This window comes from Neodiprion pinetum, chromosome 7 (genome assembly GCF_021155775.2).
Source record: "Neodiprion pinetum isolate iyNeoPine1 chromosome 7, iyNeoPine1.2, whole genome shotgun sequence".
Lineage (NCBI taxonomy): Eukaryota > Metazoa > Arthropoda > Insecta > Hymenoptera > Diprionidae > Neodiprion > Neodiprion pinetum.
In genome coordinates, this window is record NC_060238.1 from 1,531,318 (window position 1) to 1,551,117 (window position 19,800).

The 19,800-nt window shown below is 43.0% G+C and overlaps 4 protein-coding genes across 9 annotated transcripts; 2 read left to right on the forward strand and 2 right to left on the reverse strand.

The window, feature by feature from the left end:
* Window positions 1–17: 17 nt before the first annotated feature.
* Window positions 18–6,903, reverse strand: LOC124223006 (uncharacterized). The gene is made up of 7 exons (XM_069137696.1): window positions 6,388–6,903; window positions 4,057–4,189; window positions 3,523–3,953; window positions 3,151–3,386; window positions 2,949–3,055; window positions 897–1,016; window positions 18–492 (listed from the first exon to the last, which is right to left on the reverse strand). The coding sequence occupies exons 2-6, from the start codon at window positions 4,182–4,184 to the stop codon at window positions 935–937; spliced, it is 984 nt and encodes a 327-aa protein (XP_068993797.1). The 5' UTR covers window positions 4,185–4,189; window positions 6,388–6,903; the 3' UTR covers window positions 18–492; window positions 897–934.
* LOC124223001 (putative 3-methyladenine DNA glycosylase) lies at window positions 5,516–8,365 on the forward strand. Of its 3 annotated transcripts, none has more exons than XR_011177617.1 (6): window positions 5,516–5,776; window positions 6,035–6,211; window positions 6,421–6,544; window positions 6,619–6,810; window positions 6,899–7,606; window positions 7,679–7,815. XR_011177617.1 is itself a non-coding variant. In XM_046634587.2 (6 exons), exons 2-6 carry the CDS (start codon window positions 6,149–6,151, stop codon window positions 8,095–8,097), a joined length of 1,008 nt encoding a protein of 335 aa, XP_046490543.1. In that variant the 5' UTR covers window positions 5,534–5,776; window positions 6,012–6,148; the 3' UTR covers window positions 8,098–8,365. The 3 variants fall into 3 exon arrangements, 1 of the variants encoding a protein (XP_046490543.1); XR_011177616.1 differs by having other exon boundaries at window positions 5,517–5,776; window positions 6,012–6,211; XM_046634587.2 differs by having other exon boundaries at window positions 5,534–5,776; window positions 6,012–6,211; window positions 6,899–7,108; window positions 7,679–8,365.
* Window positions 8,366–8,402: 37 nt separating this feature from the next.
* Window positions 8,403–13,949, reverse strand: dor (vacuolar protein sorting-associated protein 18 dor). 4 transcript variants are annotated; one of them, XM_046634574.2, is made up of 19 exons: window positions 13,728–13,949; window positions 13,522–13,629; window positions 13,183–13,366; window positions 12,945–13,102; window positions 12,179–12,355; window positions 12,045–12,092; window positions 11,723–11,912; window positions 11,303–11,640; window positions 11,115–11,231; window positions 10,933–11,045; window positions 10,752–10,863; window positions 10,502–10,684; window positions 10,120–10,437; window positions 9,920–10,055; window positions 9,613–9,834; window positions 9,394–9,545; window positions 9,202–9,299; window positions 8,794–9,105; window positions 8,403–8,677 (listed from the first exon to the last, which is right to left on the reverse strand). In XM_046634574.2, the coding sequence occupies exons 2-19, from the start codon at window positions 13,600–13,602 to the stop codon at window positions 8,614–8,616; spliced, it is 3,003 nt and encodes a 1,000-aa protein (XP_046490530.1). In that variant the 5' UTR covers window positions 13,603–13,629; window positions 13,728–13,949; the 3' UTR covers window positions 8,403–8,613. The 4 variants fall into 4 exon arrangements, with proteins under 4 accessions (XP_046490530.1, XP_046490532.1, XP_046490533.1 ...); XM_046634576.2 differs by having other exon boundaries at window positions 13,869–13,945; XM_046634577.2 differs by lacking the exon at window positions 12,045–12,092 and having other exon boundaries at window positions 13,728–13,948.
* Window positions 13,950–14,094: 145 nt separating this feature from the next.
* On the forward strand, window positions 14,095–19,649 carry SMC2 (structural maintenance of chromosomes 2). Its single transcript, XM_046634573.2, has 7 exons — window positions 14,095–14,424; window positions 14,631–15,053; window positions 15,121–15,399; window positions 15,482–16,843; window positions 16,930–17,551; window positions 17,629–17,882; window positions 17,975–19,649. The coding sequence occupies exons 1-7, from the start codon at window positions 14,257–14,259 to the stop codon at window positions 18,407–18,409; spliced, it is 3,543 nt and encodes a 1,180-aa protein (XP_046490529.1). The 5' UTR covers window positions 14,095–14,256; the 3' UTR covers window positions 18,410–19,649.
* Window positions 19,650–19,800: the final 151 nt, after the last annotated feature.

A 19,800-nucleotide genomic window follows, 5' to 3' on the forward strand; every position in this document is an offset into this window, starting at 1 on the left:
ACCACCACCACCACCACCACCACGACCACCACCACCACCAACACCACCAACCACCACCACCACCAACACCACCAGCACTACACGAAACTAAAATAGACGAGGAGAATCATCGTCGTCTAAAATTACTTTCGGTATAAATGTTGTTGTTGTTACTATTATTGTTGTTGTTATTATTATTATTCGTATTATTCATTGCACTTGCACCCTGCACAGAAACCGCTCTGCCGCACCACAAATTCGATTATAATATATATTAGAACGATACAGATTTGTTTTTACCACTTCGGCGAGATGATAATAACGCGCGAAAGATTTGCGGGTTAAAAAAGTTAAAAAAATTTCCAGTCCTTTGTCATCGCAGTTTAAATACGACGCAACGATCCGCACCGACTGTGCAAATATCTATAAAAAAATAATTACAGAACGTTATACTTTCGTCTTTGCTGTTCTCATTTTCACACTTAGTTTCTTCATCTTCTTCCTAATTCCTTCCTGTTGTTGTTTTTTGTTTTTGTTTTTCATACGTGAAAAATTTATTCATAAGTGATGTTTCATTTTCGTTTGATCGTGTTTTGTTTCGAACGAACAGACGGTTAAAAAACGAAACTGCGCAAGTGAGAGAGTGAAAGAGATAAAATTTTAGAACATTAAAATGCGAAGCGCTAAAACGCGTGATTTACAGAGAAGGAGACAAGAAAAAAGAAAAAAACAAAAAACAAAAGTGGATAGAATTTTAAAAAGGGAACGTGGCAATCGGATTGAAAAAGTTCGATCCTAACCTTGTTGCCATGCCATGCACAATAGAGTGCGACCGTTTCGTACTCGCATACGAGTTTCTACGCTTTTGAAAAACGATTTTACCTCTCTCACTCTCCGCGTCTCCTCGGCTCAAATACCTAATCATCCATCATCCGTCTCCTCCTCCTCTTCCTCGTCATTCTACAATAAGAATGATGCCGCGGAGCATCGGCATCGAATCTCCATCCTCAAATCGGCATTTCGTACAAGTTTCCGCGCTGTATTGCCAACAAACAAACGACAACAATTTCGGTTAATTTCAGACCTATTCAAACCTTCACTCGCGCACAGGTTCAATCAATCGATCTATCCATCTGTCCGACAATTCTATGTCTATCTACCTGTTATTCTCATCAATTCTTCTCGCTTCGCAGGCGATAATCAACAGGAGTCCCGACGACATATCCACGCGTGAAAACTTACGAGTATGCAATTTTTGATCAGAATTATCGATCGTATGTACCGTACATACGTACGTACACCTTCCACTCACGATAATATCTCCGAAAATCGCGAGGGTGGAACGACGCGATACTGGCGAGATATACGGATGGCTGGGGATGAGGTGATGATCAGCCGTCTGAAGTTGGCAACGAGACGATGCGATCGGCCGCGGACACGCGGAAATCGGAATCGACGCGTTGGGAATTCTTCGTGTTCCGAAAGCGCGAAGAGCACGCGGATGCTAGATGGCGCCGATTAGGGGTAGGGGGATGTTTTTCTCTTGACCAGGTGCGTCGAGTGACGCCAGCAGTCCCGAAAACAAAAGAGAAACGAGCACAACGGATTCACGCTGCGCCTTTTTCGAGCCGCGACTCGCGTCCTGGCACCAGATCAAGCATCCTCCGCGTTGCTGCCGCCGCTGAGGGTTGCGTATCTACGCGATTTCCACCGCCCGACGACCCGCCCGACATCTCGCCTCCGGCCCCTAAACTAGGCCGAGAACATGGCCGCCGCGAGCCCCGCGTCAATAATTTTCACCTGTCCGACAGCCTGTCACTTGTCACACTGCACTTCGGACTCCCTGGCTGTCGCTTCCAGCAAGTCGCACACGCGGCGATTGTTTGGCCTCCGATTGGCCTAGTTTTCGGCCTCGGCCGCGGTTTTCACCCTTTCCGTCCTTGCTTTCCTTCCGCACAGCTAGCGTCCCGAGGTCGGGGGTTGAATTGGGGCAGAGCGAGGTGGGCCTCTGTTGACCAGTCGCGCGACTCGCGGATTGATCGACACGCGCGACGATATGCCAAGTTTCGATCTCGGTTTGAACGCGGGAACCCCTTTCGCGATACCTCGTAATTATTTCACGAACGTATGGAATTACTAGAACGATGGGGTGCGATTTTGTACGCGGACAGCTGCGAACGCCTCATAATATCCTTCCTCGGCGACTGCGCGCGGCACACTGTCAGTTGACACCTTTCCCACGCATGAGCCAACTTTTTCGCACACGGAAACTGACGAGGGTCGACGAAATTTTGCGAGAAATACAGGTGGGGTGGAAAGCGGAGCTTTCTGTACTCACCCTCTGATATCGCTACCGGCAAACCCGGCTCAAGTTGAATCTCCGTCTGCGGCCGGTTCGAGACTCGCGGATTTACGGTCGACTCGCTTGTGGCGCCATCTCGTGTCGAAACTACGTGTATGCGTGCGCTGCGCCTGATTTTGGCAACCGGGAACGCATACGTGCGATAGGATTTTGTAATCGCGGACGACGATGGTCGTTTGGTTTTATTCAAAATTACGCCTGTGAGTGGGAACCGAAATTGCAGATATGTCAGCGGAATTATCTGATCATCGGATTCAACGTTGATTTTACGATAGAATTAGATTCCGTTTTCCTAGGACGCCTAGAAGAACGAGGTTTGAACCGTATCAATTTAAATTTCGTTACTTATGAAAAGAGGATAACCGCGAAGTTGCTATCTACATTTTTTTCCCAATATTAATGATCTGGTCGAATAAAAATCATTGCTTCACATCTGATCGAAGATCATTGAATCTCGTTGAAGCACTATCAGTTGTCTTCGCATGGGTGGATTTTGCTAATTTATTTTCTTATTTAAATCAAGTTTATAATAGAATCAAATAATAATCATTCGCTTCCTTGATCCACTTGCTTGAGCAATAAAAATAAATAATAGTTCTTTTCTTACGGATCTAGATCTGGAGTTGTAGGATGATAATTTTGGTAATTCCAATCAGCATTCCCGCCACCTTCTTCTCCTACGGAATACTCCATCTCTAAGTCTTCGATGGGTTCCTAAGAATGCCAAGAAATTGGAATAGAAAAAATTCAAAAATATGCGGTAAACGACTTTCTAATTTTTTCATCTCAATATTATCTGTTTTTCGGACCTCGGGCTGGAGCATCGGCTCAATTCTCAACCGACGCAGCTCGTTTTCAAACTGCTGTTTCCGTTGCCAGTGTTCCTCGTTGCTGCGATATTTCCGCAGCCAAAAAGCAAGGTAGCCAACAGGATCGGCTGGTTTTTTATTCGCTATATCTCTCAAAGCGTGTGTCAAGGGCTTCTTGAAGTGTCTACGCAGCCAACGACCGTCGTGCGAAAGCGGTAATTCCTCACTTCCGGTTGCTGTAACGGTGTAATCGAAGAAATATTCATATTCATGATCGCTCAAGTTTGTAAGATTCCCCGAATTTTTCCCACCTAGCTTGAGACACAATAATAACGCCTTTAATAATTAAAAACAAACACTATATTTTCTCACCAGAGATGCTCAAGCAGCTCGGAAGGCTTTCGACAGTTCCTTTTTCGTCTGCATCGAGTCCGTCAGCTTCCCCAGCATCATCATCGTCTTCCCCGTTATATCCTCGATGCTTATTAGATTTTCCTCCGGAGAATTTTCCCCTCCGAGATTTCCACTCTGTTTTCATTTTCCTTTTCATCGTAGCGCCGGAGTCGTCTTTCTTTCTTCCGTAACGTTGATACGCATCCAGCTTCGAAGAAAAATCGAGACCTCCATCACCCTCGGTTTTTCTCACCTTGCCAAGAAGGGCTGCTTTTCCGTCTTTGGACTCAGTCCGCAATTTTCCTCCTTCGACAGTCGCCGAATTTTTCAAATCTCCATCGGCATCAGCCTGCTTTACATTTGGCAAGAGCGACAACGATGACATCAACAATTCCTTCAGGCTTTCGACGCTGGAGTAAAAATGATGACCGATGAAATGCTCAAGGAGTAAAAGAATTAACAGTGGCATTTCAGTTCCGAGTTTTTTTAATCATAAAAATTTCCTTCAAATACCTCACGTCGCCGTGAACTCTGGCTCGCGTTTTACCAACTTTCTCCACGACGACATTGAGAGGATTTCTTAACCTGGAGTTGGTTTCCACATGATTTTTCGGATGCTCCTGTGCCCGGGGAGTATTCATTTTAGCTGCCATGCCAGTAGGAAAAATTGATGAATACTTTTATTTAAACGATTCTCATTAAATAATTTGAAATACTCGTATCCTTCTAGATTTATCTTTCACTAATTCTAGTATCACCACGGTAAAAAAAAAAAAAAAAATTCAACGACGATCTGTCAAGTTTAATCGAGTTTCAGGAGCATAATAATGCAGACCGTATGATTTTGACGTAACCTTTCCTATAATGTCATTCGTGCCAACTTTGGTGAAGTGAAACCGAATTGTAGACTTGAAGTGAGATGCGTAAGAAGTATTCTGGTAATAACTCAGTGGTATAGTTGATTGAAAATAATGATAATAATGATACATGCCTGCATATTTTGAAATTGGACTAATATTAATTCACACAGAGCTTGAAATAACGTAATAATTAATTAAAAGCTTGAAAATGTGATAAAAATGGACAATGACATAAAATACAAAATTTATTTTACGAACCTCGGCTGCCGTTTTTCCGACGATTTGCAATAAAATATAAAAAAAACAGAACGTTGGAATAAAATAATAATAATTGTGCTGTTCCATTTCTTATCCTTAGTCAATATTTGAGTTAACTTATGTGAAGTTGGTAACCATGAATTATATCATAGATATGTAATTGAAACATTTGGTCATCGCCTCGCTTATATTCGAGATTAATATTATCATATTTTGACGTTTGTGATCACAAGAAACGTACAAATATCGTTGAATTCATTGCATGATCAAAAAAAAATAAAAATTATCATCATGTTGCTGCAAAAATTTGTGATCAATTCGCGAAATGTCAGAACAAGAAGTTTGAGACTTATCGGTAAGTTGCATTTACTCCACAAATCTACGAACTTAATCAAAATATTGAAGACTCAAGATTTCAGTAGTTGTGAGATAATTTTTCGTAGCACAAATTACGTCGAGTGTATCACATTAAATATTAGTATTAGTAGTTTTAAAACTCCGAACCCATATTGCGAAACTGTAGATTACAAAATTCAAGTTGCTTTCTAAGGATCGTTAATAATTTTTATATTCCCAATCGAAATAAACTATCCCTTTACTCAGTAACAAGAAGTATTTTATTACGTTAGTTTTGATATGTCTTTATTTTTTTTTTTTTTGCTCAATTCTTTCAAACTGTTATAACCAGACTTGCATCGCGCTATGCGCCTGATGCGCTTGTACAAGGCAACTCAACATACACGGCAGCATATTCGATAGGCTGAAACCTCTGGCACAGGCGTCCATCATACATATAGTGTGCATACCAATGGGTCCAATGCACCCATAGTGCACCTGCGCTAATTCAATTAATTTCCGCTAATAGGATCAGCACTTGCTACTGCACCGGCTCCACTTGCATGTGCACCTGTTTCCATGCACCTGTAGAATAGTACGAATTCCGCGAATACGCCTAGCGGTAAAGACCCCAACTATTTCATTCATTCTTTCGTTCGTCCGCACCCCAGACGAAAAATTGATAGTAGACAGCAGAAGGCAATGAATCGTGGTTAGGGTTGTAACAATAAAGAGCATGAGAACTGTCGGATGAGAATTTTTGTATTACCAAGAAAGAGGTTAGAATACGTTAGGCGATAAACACAATATAGAAATTTATGCGAGTTTTCAATTTTTTTTTGGTTACCCGACTTTTACCCTTAGAAGTAATAATATGAACGATAATAAGAAAAATATATAATATCAAATAAAAACGGCTCGAACCCGAAGACAGAGAAAAAAAATAAAAAAACATCAGTTCCTCTCCTTCTCTTTTAACTGAAAATTGATCGTTTCAAAACTACCATATTACAGATTCGTATCCCCTCGTCTTTCAGAGGTGTGCTACTGGTTTATCCTCAAGTCAGGAAGCTGGGGTAATAGACTCTAGTGATACCAATTGCTCGTCAGCGAATTCAGATCAGTCAATATTATCATCTGGTACAAGCGACATGACTCCAAAAAAAATGAGACTCGCCACCAAAGTTCAGAATCTCGTGAGAAATAGAAAACAGGTGACTGTCCGCATAAACTACTCAATTTTCTACAGTATTAATCGCATTGCGACAGGCTATACCTGCTTATGTATCTTCGCCGTTCAAATTTTGACCACAAAATGTGCGAATTAAAATTTTTTTAGTCAATATTTGCGCTCAAGTGTTACGTTGGAAAATAACAATGACATAAATACCTCAGATCTTGCTCTGACTTCACGATTTTGTAGCTTGAAGCAGAAAATGGCATAGCACTGGAGTCTGATGTACCCAAGGCTGCATCTAAGACGAGCACTACGATGGAAATAGCAAAGGGAAAGGCGAAGTTAAACTTGGGAAGCCTGCTGCCTAAAGGTAGTGAGGAAAAAGAAATTGTTAACATAAAATCAGTCAATTATTCCTCGATGTTTACCACAATTTCGCTATAGGAACGGAGCCTGATAAACTAAAATCTAATAAACGTCTGCTGCGGGCAGTCGTGGATATGGAAATGATGAAAAGTGAACTGAAGCAGCGTCAAGATCCACCCACAACTCCGGAGGAACAGCTTTTGTCCGCCAACCGACTTGGTTTCGAATTTTTCGACGTCCCAAGTGAGACACTGGCGAAAAATCTTCTAGGTATTACATAATTACCTCAATAATTGTTACCAGGCAATAATTTAGCATGCTAATCCCCCCCTGTCGGGTAACTATTTGTCCGACGCAGGGAAGATTCTGGTGAGGCGACTGGAGAACGGCACCATTTTGAAGGGCAAAATAGTCGAGACCGAGGCGTATCTTGGTGGCGAAGACCGGGCGTCGCAGACCTACAGGAACAAAATCACCCCCCGTAACGTCCCCATGTACATGCCACCCGGAACGATTTACGTCTATCTGACGTACGGCATGTATCACTGCTTCAACATATCCTCCAAAGGTGAGTTGCTGCATCCTGCCACAGCACCAGGGGCCTCGGTTTTCATCAGAGCGCTGGAGCCAATTATTGGCCACAGCTACATGGAACTGTTGCGCAATACGCAGCTCAGCAAGGGATCCAAAGAGAAGGTCATGACGCAGAAGTTAAGAATTTTGAAGGCGCACCAGCTCTGCAACGGGCCCGCGAAACTCTGCACCGCGCTCGAGATCGACAAAGAAGCCTTCAATGAAAAAGACATCACAAAATGTTCCAGCCTGTGGGTCGAGAACGACGAGTTGAATAACGATACTTCCCTTACCGTCATATCCGCGCCTCGCATCGGTATCGAGTCTGCGGAGTCAGAGTGGGCCGCAAAGCCCCTTCGGTTTTACATATTCAATAACGCTAGCGTTAGCCAGAGAAATTTCGCGTGCGAAAACTGATTCTGATCATAAGCTGAGGAACGAATATAACGACCTTTTAGAGTTCTTGTAAATTCCAGTAGATGATCAGCGTGTAGTGAGTTTAAGCGCAATCCATTTCACCCTGTATCTGGTCTCGATCACGCGATTGACCGTATCCTCTTTCCAGGTGACGGAAGTGGCGTGCTAATCAGAGCGCTGGCGCCTATCGAGGGAATGGACCAGATGACAGAGTTTAGAAATTTGCCACTACCAGGTTCGAAGTCGAAGCAAGGCGTCGACAGACCAAAAAAATCGGCGAAGAACTTCAAAGTCCACGAGCTCAGCAATGGTCCGTCAAAATTTTGCATAGCGTTCGCGCTCAGTAGAGATCACACAAAGTATTCAGCATGCGAATGGCGAGGGCTGTGGATCGAGGATGGCGAAGAAAACGAAGGAGATGGCGTCATCGAAATAGTAAAGTGCCCGAGAATCGGTATCGACAGCGCTGGTCCCGAGTGGGCAATGAAACCTCTGAGATTTTACGTGCTTGGCGATCGGTCTGTTAGCAAAATAGATAAAAAAATTGAAGCAGAACTCAGAATGTAGTTTCTAGTGGCAAGATTATTTATTCTTTTTGTACTACTCAGAATCGCCCACCATCTCCTTCGCGCGTGTCAATTATTCGGAATCCCGACACTGATTATAGGTGTAATACTATTATTATGTAATAATTTGCGGCCGATGGTAATTCCCGCACTCTGTTAAATCCCACGCCCGCATACGCCAAAACAGTATTACCTTTTTTTAAGGCAAATTTCCGTAAAATGCATATGTGTAAATGATAAACTAATATTTGTGATAAATGTCGTATGTTTTATAAAAAAATATTGTTTTTGCATTCATTTTTAGGCTCTTGTCTTTACTTCCCTACTCGGATCTTTATTGCTGCTGTGAACAATCCTATACAAATAACAAGCCAGTGATCAGAAGCTTTGTTGTTTAAATACACTGACCTGCTCTTCACTTCGATTCCAATCTCGCTTCGGAGTATTTAAAAAATCATTTCCGCTAGTTGTTGTAGAGAATCAAGAATACGACTCCTTTGATTATCCACATTGTCATTCAGTCCCACTCTTTCATCACTCTCTCGTAATCTTCCTCCTCGATGAACGGCTTGTCTATCGATCTGTAAAAAAAAGCACAACTCAATACTGAGATTCCGACTATCCTGACATTCTTCAAAGAATTCGTTGCACCAGAATGGCATATCAAATTCAGATATCAAATTAAGCCAGCACTAACTCGATCATGAGCTCTCCGCAGTAGATGCACTCGGAAGCGATAAGATCGTCGATGTCAGCTTTGATCTGATCTTTGGTCGACAGGGAAACTGAGCCGATGGAATTTGTGTCCTCCGCTTTCCCAGAAACGGTGGTTAACTGACGCTGGAGATCGGCGAGCTTCGTTCTCTGCTCCATGGAGAGCATGGGAATGAGGGCGGCGACAAGACAATCGCTGTGGAATCTGTGGCCACAGGGAAATACATAAAACGACCTGAGCAGCAGCTGAACATCGCAAGTGTTGCAGGTGTCCTTGGCCGGGATGAAAATGCATCTGAAATTTAAGAAGCGGATTAGCAACTTGCTCTTCCAGATTTTTTCAGGTAGCAAAGAGACTCTGTCTTCGCTTTCGGGACAAAAATAGATGTACCTGTTTCTAAACGACTGTATATCTTTCCTGATCAGCTCCGCTGCCTTGGTCCCCTCTTCCATCTCCTCCTTGAGATCTTGGATGTGTTGATTATACTCCTAATTATGATTATTAAAGGCGTGTTAATCTCGAACCGTTAGCTTTGATTGCTCTGATCAAGCATCGCGTTTCTTCTTTTTTTCCTTTTTTTACCTGTAAAGAGTTGCAGATGGCGTCTTTGAAATGATCGATGGTTACGAAATCCGAGAAAAACGGAAGAATGTCTTCGATTCTGACCAAATCGCACTGCTGCAGAAACTCCATTGCCTGTTTGATATCATCCCGCTCTCTCACCACATGCTCAGCTGCGAAAAACACTCGATCGTCACCTCGAAGGTGGGATTTATACTCTCTCGACCGAGTCGCACTCACCTATTTTTAGCCAAAGCTTCTTCCTTAGCTCGTCGTCGTTCTGCGAAGGCATAGAGGCGATCTGCTTGGCCAAATCGACGCTTATTGTCAACGCCAGGTCAACCGCTGCCGTCCAGAGCCCAAGCAGCGCCGATAGCTGGACACAAGCCTTGGTTAGTTTTACCTCCTGACAGAGCCGCAGTGCAAAATGAACGTCGTACGGAACCATGCCGATATCTTGACCTTGTTTTTTTTTTTTTTTTTGAAAATGGAACAAGTATAAGGTTAGTGATTTCTAATCATCCGTGACAAAGGATCGAATATCCACCTTGGGAACTGATGTATCGCAGCACCTCGTCTGGCTTGTAGCGTGTGTACAGAGACAGAAGGTAATTGTGTATCGCCTGCTCCTGGCATCCTTGTTTGTAGATGCAGAATTCCAGGTAGCGAATCACTTCCTGGGCCTGAAACGTGCCGATTAAGTTGTTTCGCACCCTTTGTTAGTCCTTTACGGTTTTCTATTCTTACGTGTTTCTCGTCGTTGTTGCAGGAGACCAGAGCAGGCAGAAGCTTGGACGGCTTGAGCATCGAGCCTTGAGAGATGAGCGCGAGTGCAGTGGGTTTCGGAAGCTCCTGCAAGAGCGTGCCTGCGAATTGATAGAACACTTCTCTGTTCCCCTGACTTTTCAGAACGTTCAGAGCCTCCATGTAGTTGTTTTTGTACAGATGCTGGCGTATTACTTCCTCGTAGTTGCGGTGCATTATCGTCAGGCGAATCAAGTTCTCCTTGTCTCCGTGGCTCGCCATCAAGTCGTATATCGAGCTTTTGTGCATTCGGATGCACTCCTGTGGAAAACGAATACGATAACAAAAAATCGCTCGAAAATTATTATCACTCGTATAATCTCACCTCAACTTTCGGTATTGCCAAAAAGCTATCAAACTGTTTCTGCAGTTCTTGATATCGCGGATTATGGAGATGCGAAGTGTGGTCGCCTCTCAGAGCACCCATTTGGTTCATGAATAGTTCCACAACCCAGATGACTATCATTGTCACCTGAGTTTTATCCTGCGGTTTGAGTCCCTCTAATTTCTGCAAAAATCGATAATGAGCCCAGAATTTCTCACCAAGCTGTCCAATGATCCTAGAAAAGCCTTGCCTTTTTCAGAAACGTTTTCAATGCCTCGATTTGCCACTCCTGCAAAAATTTCAATGACACCTCCTCGAACGACGAGTGCGTGTCGGCGTAAATGATCGCACTCTGATCGTATCTGAAATCGAGATCAGATTAGCAATCTTTAATGGAGGGCGTGATGAGTTGCTTCGAATTATATACGTACTCCTTGTTTCCAAATAACATTTCCGCCTGTTTTACGAGCACGTGATCGATGTGCGCCGGGTTATCCTTACAGTATTTCTTGGCCAGATCGAATTCACCCTTGTCGACGTAAATCTGTGGAAATCAAGAAGCGATTTAATATGGGCAAAGAAATCGTCCTGATGGCAAAGAGAAACGCGTTACCTGCCAAACATTCCTGTCCTCCTTGGTGACTTTGTATTTGAAGACGGCGCGTTCGCTAAAGGCCCATATAGAGCCTGTCATGGGATCCTTAGTTATGTTGACGAGCTTGCCGAATGCCTGCGAAAGAGATAAAAAAAAGTTTCAACAATTAAGCAGAAGCACGTCGATAGGAGAAAAGAAACTCATACATCGTTGTAGATGTCTTCAAAGATCAGCTCTTGGTTGAGAAGGCAAAGTCCCTTGACGCGGTCCGAGTACAAAAGCAGCGTATGAAATTCGGTCAGCACAAACGATAGCGGCCTTTCCGATGAATGCGAAATGTTTCCACCAATCAGACTCGTTTCCGGACACGTTATCACCTTTTTATTCACCAACACGTTTTTCGGGTCGACGTTGGGATCGATCTGAGCGTATACTATACCGGTTTCAGTCAACCAGCCAAAAGACTTTGGCAGCTGTTTGGGTTCCGAGTAATAGAACTGCATTTTTGAATAAGGCAGGGTGCTGTCCAACTGATTGAATCTCTCTGTGGAATAAATGCAAATGAATTCGATGTTGCTAGATTATAGTCTTATTCTGCGGATTGACTATGATGCGGCAAATGTTACCCTTGGCGTTTAAATATCTGTTGAAAATCTGCTGAAGCAGCGGCTTCTCGTCCAAAGTAGTGACGGAGCCAATGTACTGGTAAATCCTGATCAGAGTTGTAACCACCACTACGTATCTGTCACTGTTTCCCAATCTATGAAACTCCAGACCTGTGATGGGCGGCTTACTCTCCTCGCCTATGTCGAATACCTGAATAAAAGAACGGCGAACTGTGCAACGTAGAAATGGAATTGCCAGTCCATTTCAAGCTTACGACTGATTGAAATAACTTTGTAAAAAACATGGTACAGAGTTAGATTTTTGTTATTTTCTTATACTCACGAGTCCGTCTACCTCTTTACTGCCGTAGAGAGGCAGATAATTGGGAAGCTTAGAAACGAATACCAGTGATTATCGCTTCTGCTTTCATTTTCGAATACCGTCAATAGCGCGTACTTGGTTTTACCTCGACTTACCTGCCTCCAATACTGCTCCAGGCTCGTGTTAAATATCTTGTCACCATCAAGCGCGATTTCAGTCTCAAAAATCAGCCCCTTTGACGTTCCGAGCAGTATAGGACCCGAGGTGGTCTCTGAAGTGTTGGCGAAATTCCATCCTACAGCAGTGATCTCATGACCTCTGAATTTTCCAGCCTGAAAGTTAGAATCGCAGGTTTAATTCTGACTCAAGAAATTGATAATCCATGGTTTTTAAGTTTTCAAATCTTCAAACCAAAGACTGGTGTTAGATATGAAAATAGCAGTGATAAATTTAACTGAACACTTTGTAATTAATACTAGCAATATTATTGAATTTAATCTTATCAATTCTATCTAATTTGGTATTCAAGAGATTGAATAGAAATAACCCGATTGATGTGATACATACTGACTTTTGTAAGGCATTTGACCAGGTTAATTATACAATTCCTTTGTATAAAGAATAATATTAATATTGATTCAGTTCATATTATTGTCAAAAAACTATTTTCTAAGTATAAATAAAATACTGAGTGCTTATTTTATAATTTGTAAAATTCATTATGTTATTCATATGCTTAAATTGTTAGATGATTATAACCAGTCAGACATTTTAGAAGCGCACATTGATTTCCTTTATTTTGTGAATTATTAATTGATTTGCTCGTGTTCTCTCACTAATGCATCAAGTAATGTACCGAAGGCTACGCCTGTATAAGTTTAATAAAATAAAATGTTTCTAGTAGGTACGAACTCGCCTTACCTGCTTAAGTTTTGTCGTTTTTCTGTGTAGATAGAAGAGCTCTGCAGGCGGAGTCTCCCCTTTGCTAGGAACCATTGCGAGTAGCAGATGATATCCAAGGGGATCCAGAAAAAGACCGGACAATTTCATGTTCGCCGAGTACTTTGAGATGTCGATGTCTGATCGAAACGAAAGTTAAGTTTTAAATCAAAATTCGCGGTAGATTGGAACTGAATATCAATTTTTCAAGTCAAGATACCCTCAGGTTTGTCTGGGTGCTTCATGTCTATGCGTAATAGAACGTTGTTGGCCATGGCGATGACAATCAAGTTGCTGCTGACTGCGAGATGCGTGATATCATCCGAGGGCAAGAAATTCACCTTCTGTTTGGTAAATATGGGACCATCATCCCGAAGCTTCATGTGAATGAATCCAGTCGTGCTCTAAGAAAAAGAACTCTCTATTTAGTAAATTTATCGGTAATCATCTCTGCCAAAGAGTTTTAATAATAGAAATCAATCTTCGTAGTCGGAGTCCATTGAAAATATTTGTCCAGTTTGTTACATGTTCTATTCCCAGCGGATGAAATAACACTCACGATATCAGGCCTGATAGACGGAGCCACAGGATGTTTTGACCTCTGAGAATCTTGCTCGTACTGATCGAATATAGATGTCATTTTCAGGCTTCACGAATCTCCGATTGTCTGTGCATTTAATCAAAGGTTAAGTACATACAATGGCAGAATCGGATGTATGAGTATAAGAATGCTTCAAACGTCAAATTGACAGTTGTCAAACAAACCCGTTTCAGAACTAGAATAATCGTCGAAGTAGTTCCAGTGAATTCGAACGTGAATAACAGAAGGTAATAAAGATATCAGAAATTCGTAAGAAATTTAGTTGCTCTGATTTTTCTACATAAGTACGTTCCACAGAGACTGACAGTTCGAGAGGTTAGGAAATTAGCAGACGAAACTCCTCCCGCTGTCGTTGCTCAAAGCTCCCGATTCGGCCATAGGTTGTAGACGAGTGAGACTCGTCTGGGATAGAGATCCCGCTCGGCGGCAGCGCTACCTGGCGGGCGGAGAAAGAGTATCCATAGATTTTTGAGTGCCTAGGAGCTAGGGAAATGCATTTTTATAAGTTTCAGTATATATTAAAGTATGCACTGTCAATTTTGCTTGTACCCAGGGTCTGTGTAGCGTGCCTGAGCGTGCCTTGGGTTTACTCTGTTGAATGGACGGCAGTATACAAATACGGTGTGTCGAATAGTTTTTTATTTCGATGAAACGGCGTGTCTCCGGCATTGTCGATAACTCGGTAAAGCAACGATGTACGTTAAGTCGATGGTTATAGACGGCTTTAAGTCGTACGGAAAGAGAGTCGAGATAAATGGATTTGATAAGGAATTCAATGCCATCACCGGCCTCAACGGGAGCGGGAAATCAAACGTGCTTGATGCGATATGTTTCGTTTTGGGAATCACGAATCTCTCGCAGGTAATGTAATTAAATAACCGCCCTTTGATGAATAGCCGAAAAATTTGACATAACCTCTCGCCGATTTCCCTCTTCTTTTCGACGGTGATTTGAAAAGTTGTACGTTGTGATTGTCCGACAAGGCTGCCAACTCGTCGGCCATTTTTGTCCCTAGATTCAAACAGCGTTCCTAATTCAAAACGAAACTCAAACTCCTCGTATTTCAGATCCGAGCGAACTCGCTCCAAGATTTGGTCTACAAGTCCGGACAGGCCGGAGTGACCAAAGCCAGCGTTACAATAACGTTCGACAATCGAGATCGTAGTTCATCGCCAATGGGCTATGAAGATTACAAGGAGATTACGGTCACCCGGCAGGTTCAAATTGGTGGAAAAAACAAGTACATGATCAACGGATCCACTGTGCAAAACAAGCGAGCCCATGATATGTTCTGCTCGGTTCAGCTGAACGTCAACAATCCACACTTCTTGATTATGCAAGGAAGAATAACAAAGGTTTTGAACATGAAGCCTGTAGAAATTCTGTCAATGATTGAGGAAGCAGCAGGCACGAGCTTGTACGAGAATAAAAAGAACATTGCTTTGAAAACAATCGAGAAAAAGGACAGCAAGTTGAAGGAAATATCAAGCGTGAGTTTAGGCTTTTCTTTCAATTTGTCAGTTATATCCATGAGTAACGACATTCGATTGGTTGCAGGTCATTAAAGAGGTACTTGAGCCACGACTGCGGAAACTGAAGGACCAGAAGTCTCAGTACCTAGAATTCCAGCGAGTCGAGAGGGAGCTGGATCATTGCCACAGAATTTATATTGCCTGGGAATACGTTTCCACTTTGGAGAAAATTACCAACACTGCGGCCCAAGTGGACAAGGTCCAAAGTGTTGTCCAGGCAAAGACGAAAGCTATCGATGACGGGGCGCAGGAAATCGTGAATATCGACCAACGAGTAGAAGAAATCCACAGGGCTAGGGATGCGGTAATTTACATAGCCACAAAACTAGCTTTGATCGTTTTATTCTCCATCTCAAGTCTCCGTTACCATTGATATTTCACTTCAGGACAAGGGCAGTAAGCTTGAGGAGCTCGAAAGTGAGCTGAAGCGCACCGAGAGCCAGGAGCACAAGCTTACGGCAGAGGCGAACAGTACTAAAGAGAGTATAGAGGCAGAGATTAAGCTGGTTGGACAGCTGAAGACGAACATAAAGGATGACGAGGCAGCTCTGACAACGAAGGAAAAGGAACTGTCAAAAGTTAGCGAACTATTCAGAAGTTTGAAGGCGCAGTGCGAGGAGGACTCGGCGCTGTATCAAGTGGCACAAGAGCGATACGAGAAAGTCAGCTCAGGGCTGCTGCTGAGTGAGGATGGAGAAAACGCTACACTGGAGCAACAGTTAATGAACGCGAAGCAGCAGGCGACCAAGGCGAAAACGGAGATTAAGCAGTGCCAAATGACACTGAAGCACAGTAAGGAGCAGCTGGTGAAAAAACAGGCAGAGATGCGTAGCACAGAGACCCAATACAAACAGGACAGTAAAAATCTCGAGGAAATGGAGAAGGAACTCAAGAGCCTTCAAAATGAGATCGACAAGCTTGACTATAACGAGGCCTCCAAAGAGGCGCTTCAGGAAGAGGCAAAGCTCATAAGCAGGAACGTGGCTTCGCTGCGCTCGCGGAGTGATAATTTTGAAGCGCGTCACTCACAGCTCAGATTCCAATACCAGGATCCAGAGCCGAATTTCAATCGAAACTCGGTCAAGGGGCTGGTCTGCAAACTGTTCACGGTAAAAGAGCCGGCCACAGCTACCGCCCTGGAAACCGCAGCTGGTGGCCGGTTATTCAATGTGGTTGTCGACACAGAGACGACGAGTAAAAAGTTGCTGCAGCGCGGGCAGCTTCAGCAACGCGTGACCATCATTCCTCTGAACAAGATAAGTGGTCGTACAATGGACCCGAAAATAGTGAGGCTCGCGGAGGCGGTCGGCGGTAAGGGAAATGTGCAACCAGCTTTGTCACTGATTGACTATCCTCCAGAAATCGCTAAAGCCATGAATTGGATATTCGGTCAGATATTCGTGTGCAAGGACATGGAGACCGCCCAGAAAGTAACCTTCCACGAACGCATTATGAAAAAGTGCGTCACTCTCGAAGGCGACGTCTTTGACCCCGCTGGAACGCTCAGTGGCGGCGCTGGCTCAAAAACTGGCTCGCTGTTGCTCCAGCTTGACGAGCTCAAAACTATCCAGAACCAGCTGAACGAGGACGAGAGATCGCTGGCTGAAATTAACCGAAAGTTAACCAGCAGCGCAGATGTCTCGAAGAAATTCCAGGTCCTCAAGCAGCGCTTTGATCTCAGGAATCATGAGGTCGAATTGGTCCGTCAGAGGCTCCAGCAAACTTCGCATCACAAACTGCGAGAAGAGGTTGGTATTTGAACGCAATTGATCGAGGCGCGGTAGATCCGTATTCTATATAGTAGGTTAGAAGGGTTTTTTCTTGTTTGCCACAGGTTGAAGTGCTGAAGTCGACGATAGAAGAGGCGACGCAGACGTTGGAGACGGCGAAGCGAGTCGAGTCGGAGAGCACAAAGCGGGCCAATGACATCGAGGGGCAGTTGAAAGACGCGGTCAACATCCGAGAGCGGCAATTGAAGGCTGTCGAGATGGAGATGAAAGATATGAAGCAGAAGTCGACCAAGAGCAGAGAGCAGTGGCAGAAGCGTGAGCAGGAATCGGAAACGCTTAATTTGGAGATAACTGAGCTGAGGAAAGCGATTCAGATTGGGAAGGAACAGCTTGTTGCGGCTGAGGAGAAGCTGGCGAATTTGAAGGAAGCGTCGGTGACGCGAGACGAGAGTCTTGCCGAAATACGAGAAAACGTAAAGGCGCTTCAGGCCAAAGTTAAGATGCAGAAAGAGGCAATAAACCAGAAGAACAAGGAAATCCAAAAGCTTTTGAACAGGAAAGAGGAAATCGCTAAACAGAAAATCGACTTCGAACTCGAGATACAAAAATTGAACCACGAGATAGCCGCGATTCAGGAAACAGCTGGCGAGAGCGAATCGAGGATAAAGGCACTGTCGAGGAAGTACGATTGGATCGAGAAGGACAAGGCCTACTTTGGAACTGCGGGTAAGTGGCGTGTATCCAGTTTGCGATTCACTCGAGATACCTTCGACCTGATTTTGTTCGATACATTAAAATTCCAGGTGGTATCTACGACTTCAACGCGGACTCGCCGACGGAAATGGGTCGCAGGATATCTCAGCTCCAAAAGGAACACGACAAGCTCAGCAGAAACATAAACACCAGGGCAATGGATTTACTGAGCAGGGAAGAGGAGGAGTACAGCAAACTGATGAAGAAGAAACAGATAGTGGAGAGCGACAGGAAAAAAATACTCGAGGCCATACAGGAACTTGACGAAAAGAAGAAGGAGATATTGGCCAAGGCTTGCAAGCAGGTGCGAAGAGAATAAGGATACTACCTCGTCTACATGTAAAACAAAAAGCAAGAAAATACTTTCTTTTCATCTGTTTCCCTTCTCTCTCGCAGGTCAACAAGGACTTTGGCTCTATATTCAGCACCCTTTTGCCAGGTGCGGACGCGAAGCTGGAACCGCCGGAAAACAAGACCTACCTCGACGGACTCGAGGTAAAAATCGGTTTTTCTGGTATCTGGAAGGAATCGCTGAGCGAGTTGTCGGGTGGTCAGAGGTCGCTGATCGCCTTGTCGCTGATCCTGGCCATGCTGCTGTTCAAACCGGCGCCCCTTTATATCCTGGATGAAGTCGACGCTGCGTTAGATTTATCCCACACCCAGAATATCGGGAGCATGCTCAAGCGGCATTTCACTCAATCGCAGTTCATAATCGTCTCGTTGAAGGACGGCATGTTCAACAACGCGAACGTTCTTTTCAGGACAAAATTCATCGACGGTTTTTCAGCCGTCATGAGGACTGCGAATACCGCCGCAGCTCGTAAGAACTAAGGAAATATCTGGTTCGTGGCACGAGGTGGAACTTCGTTTCCATTTTCCCGCAGTTTCTGACCCACTCCGCTAATATTCACTATTCACTATCGTTTTTATTTCAATTGATAAAATTATCCGTAGAGTATTTTTTAAGGCTTTTTACCAGTTAGTCGTGACATTTCGAAAACTATTTTTATCATTAGTTTACTTACAGAAAAAAAGTAGGCAGTGTGTGTCCCTAGTGAAGTAACTTTACTACTGCCTAAATTTTCTTTTTCTTTTTAATATTTTCTTTTCTTGTTCTTCCGCGAAAATTGATTTTCATCTGTAATATATTATGGAAGAGTAAGTGATTTTGAAGAAAAATTTACGATACAATCGTCATTTATAGCTTTACGGCATAGATGTATATAGTGTTAAAGAGAAAAATAGAACCTGTGATGTTTTCATAAATATACTTTTTCTACCGTTCACCAGAGTATCGAATTGCACTTCTTTCAAAATCTCTTTTTATTCATCTTTCATTTCTTGTATTCTTTTCATCGACCTCATATGTATAATTTATACGCATTTACACCGATGCACGCTTTAAAAGCAATGTGATTTACGTAGAGAAACAAATTTTCGATACGGATAAGGAAAGTTCGGTGAATATCGACGAACCGTTTCGGGTAAAAAAGTAACAAAAACAAAAATGGAAAGGAAACTTTGTACTTAATCAAAAACACAAATTTCTAGACATATTCTACACAGTCATATTCCAAAATACCTACTGACGAAATGCCGTATTAATTGTTTTAAAAAACGTTCGCAGCTTTTACAACTTGTAGCATAAAATCGAAGACAGATCGTCTCAAACCAGCAACGTGATATAGTAATAACCGTGATAGCGGGGAGTTGAACGACTTCTGGCTGATGACCTAAAAATATTATTGGTTGTTTAATCGATAATTGTGAATTCGTATTTTTTCAAGAATTCGACACGGGGTAATTATTCGGTATATAAAACCGGCGAACCATTTCGCGCTCTTCAACAACTGCTAATGCTTAGAACGAATTAGTAACCGGTGTGGAAAAGTTTTCCCATCATCATCAAGCTTTAACTTTCAACTAGATAACTGTTATTTATACAAAAATAATGAACAAATTGTATAAAATATGTTATTAAAAATTTAAACGGGTCGATTACCGGTTTATTTCTTTACATGCATAGGTACACTAACTAAATGTAGTGGTGAAAAAGAAATACGAACCTCTGTTTACACGGCGTGAACAACGCGTGATTTCACTTGCAAACAATTGGCACTTGCGGATTTATGCATACACGTATAATAAGTACAGTATACATTGTATACATATAATATTATTACACCTACACGATTGACGATTGTACGTACGTCATCCTGTTC

Excerpts from the sequence above, each read along its gene's own strand:
- LOC124223006 (XM_069137696.1), bottom strand. The coding sequence starts at position 4,184 with ATGAATACTCCCCGGGCACAGGAGCATCCGAAAAATCATGTGGAAACC. Across the intron at positions 3,954-4,056 it reads AGAGTTCACGGCGACGTGAG|CGTCGAAAGCCTGAAGGAAT; the intron begins GTATTTGAAGGA and ends TTTTTACTCCAG. Across the intron at positions 3,056-3,150 it reads AGCCGATGCTCCAGCCCGAG|GAACCCATCGAAGACTTAGA; the intron begins GTCCGAAAAACA and ends TGGCATTCTTAG.
- LOC124223001 (XM_046634587.2), top strand. The coding sequence starts at position 6,149 with ATGACTCCAAAAAAAATGAGACTCGCCACCAAAGTTCAGAATCTCGTG. Across the intron at positions 6,212-6,420 it reads TCGTGAGAAATAGAAAACAG|CTTGAAGCAGAAAATGGCAT; the intron begins GTGACTGTCCGC and ends ACGATTTTGTAG. Across the intron at positions 6,545-6,618 it reads GGGAAGCCTGCTGCCTAAAG|GAACGGAGCCTGATAAACTA; the intron begins GTAGTGAGGAAA and ends ATTTCGCTATAG.
- dor (XM_046634574.2), bottom strand. The coding sequence starts at position 13,602 with ATGACATCTATATTCGATCAGTACGAGCAAGATTCTCAGAGGTCAAAA. Across the intron at positions 9,835-9,919 it reads GCGATACATCAGTTCCCAAG|GTCAAGATATCGGCATGGTT; the intron begins GTGGATATTCGA and ends AAAAAAAACAAG. Across the intron at positions 9,546-9,612 it reads GAAGCTTTGGCTAAAAATAG|CTGAGCATGTGGTGAGAGAG; the intron begins GTGAGTGCGACT and ends TGTTTTTCGCAG.
- SMC2 (XM_046634573.2), top strand. The coding sequence starts at position 14,257 with ATGTACGTTAAGTCGATGGTTATAGACGGCTTTAAGTCGTACGGAAAG. Across the intron at positions 16,844-16,929 it reads ATCACAAACTGCGAGAAGAG|GTTGAAGTGCTGAAGTCGAC; the intron begins GTTGGTATTTGA and ends TGTTTGCCACAG. Across the intron at positions 17,552-17,628 it reads GGCCTACTTTGGAACTGCGG|GTGGTATCTACGACTTCAAC; the intron begins GTAAGTGGCGTG and ends TTAAAATTCCAG.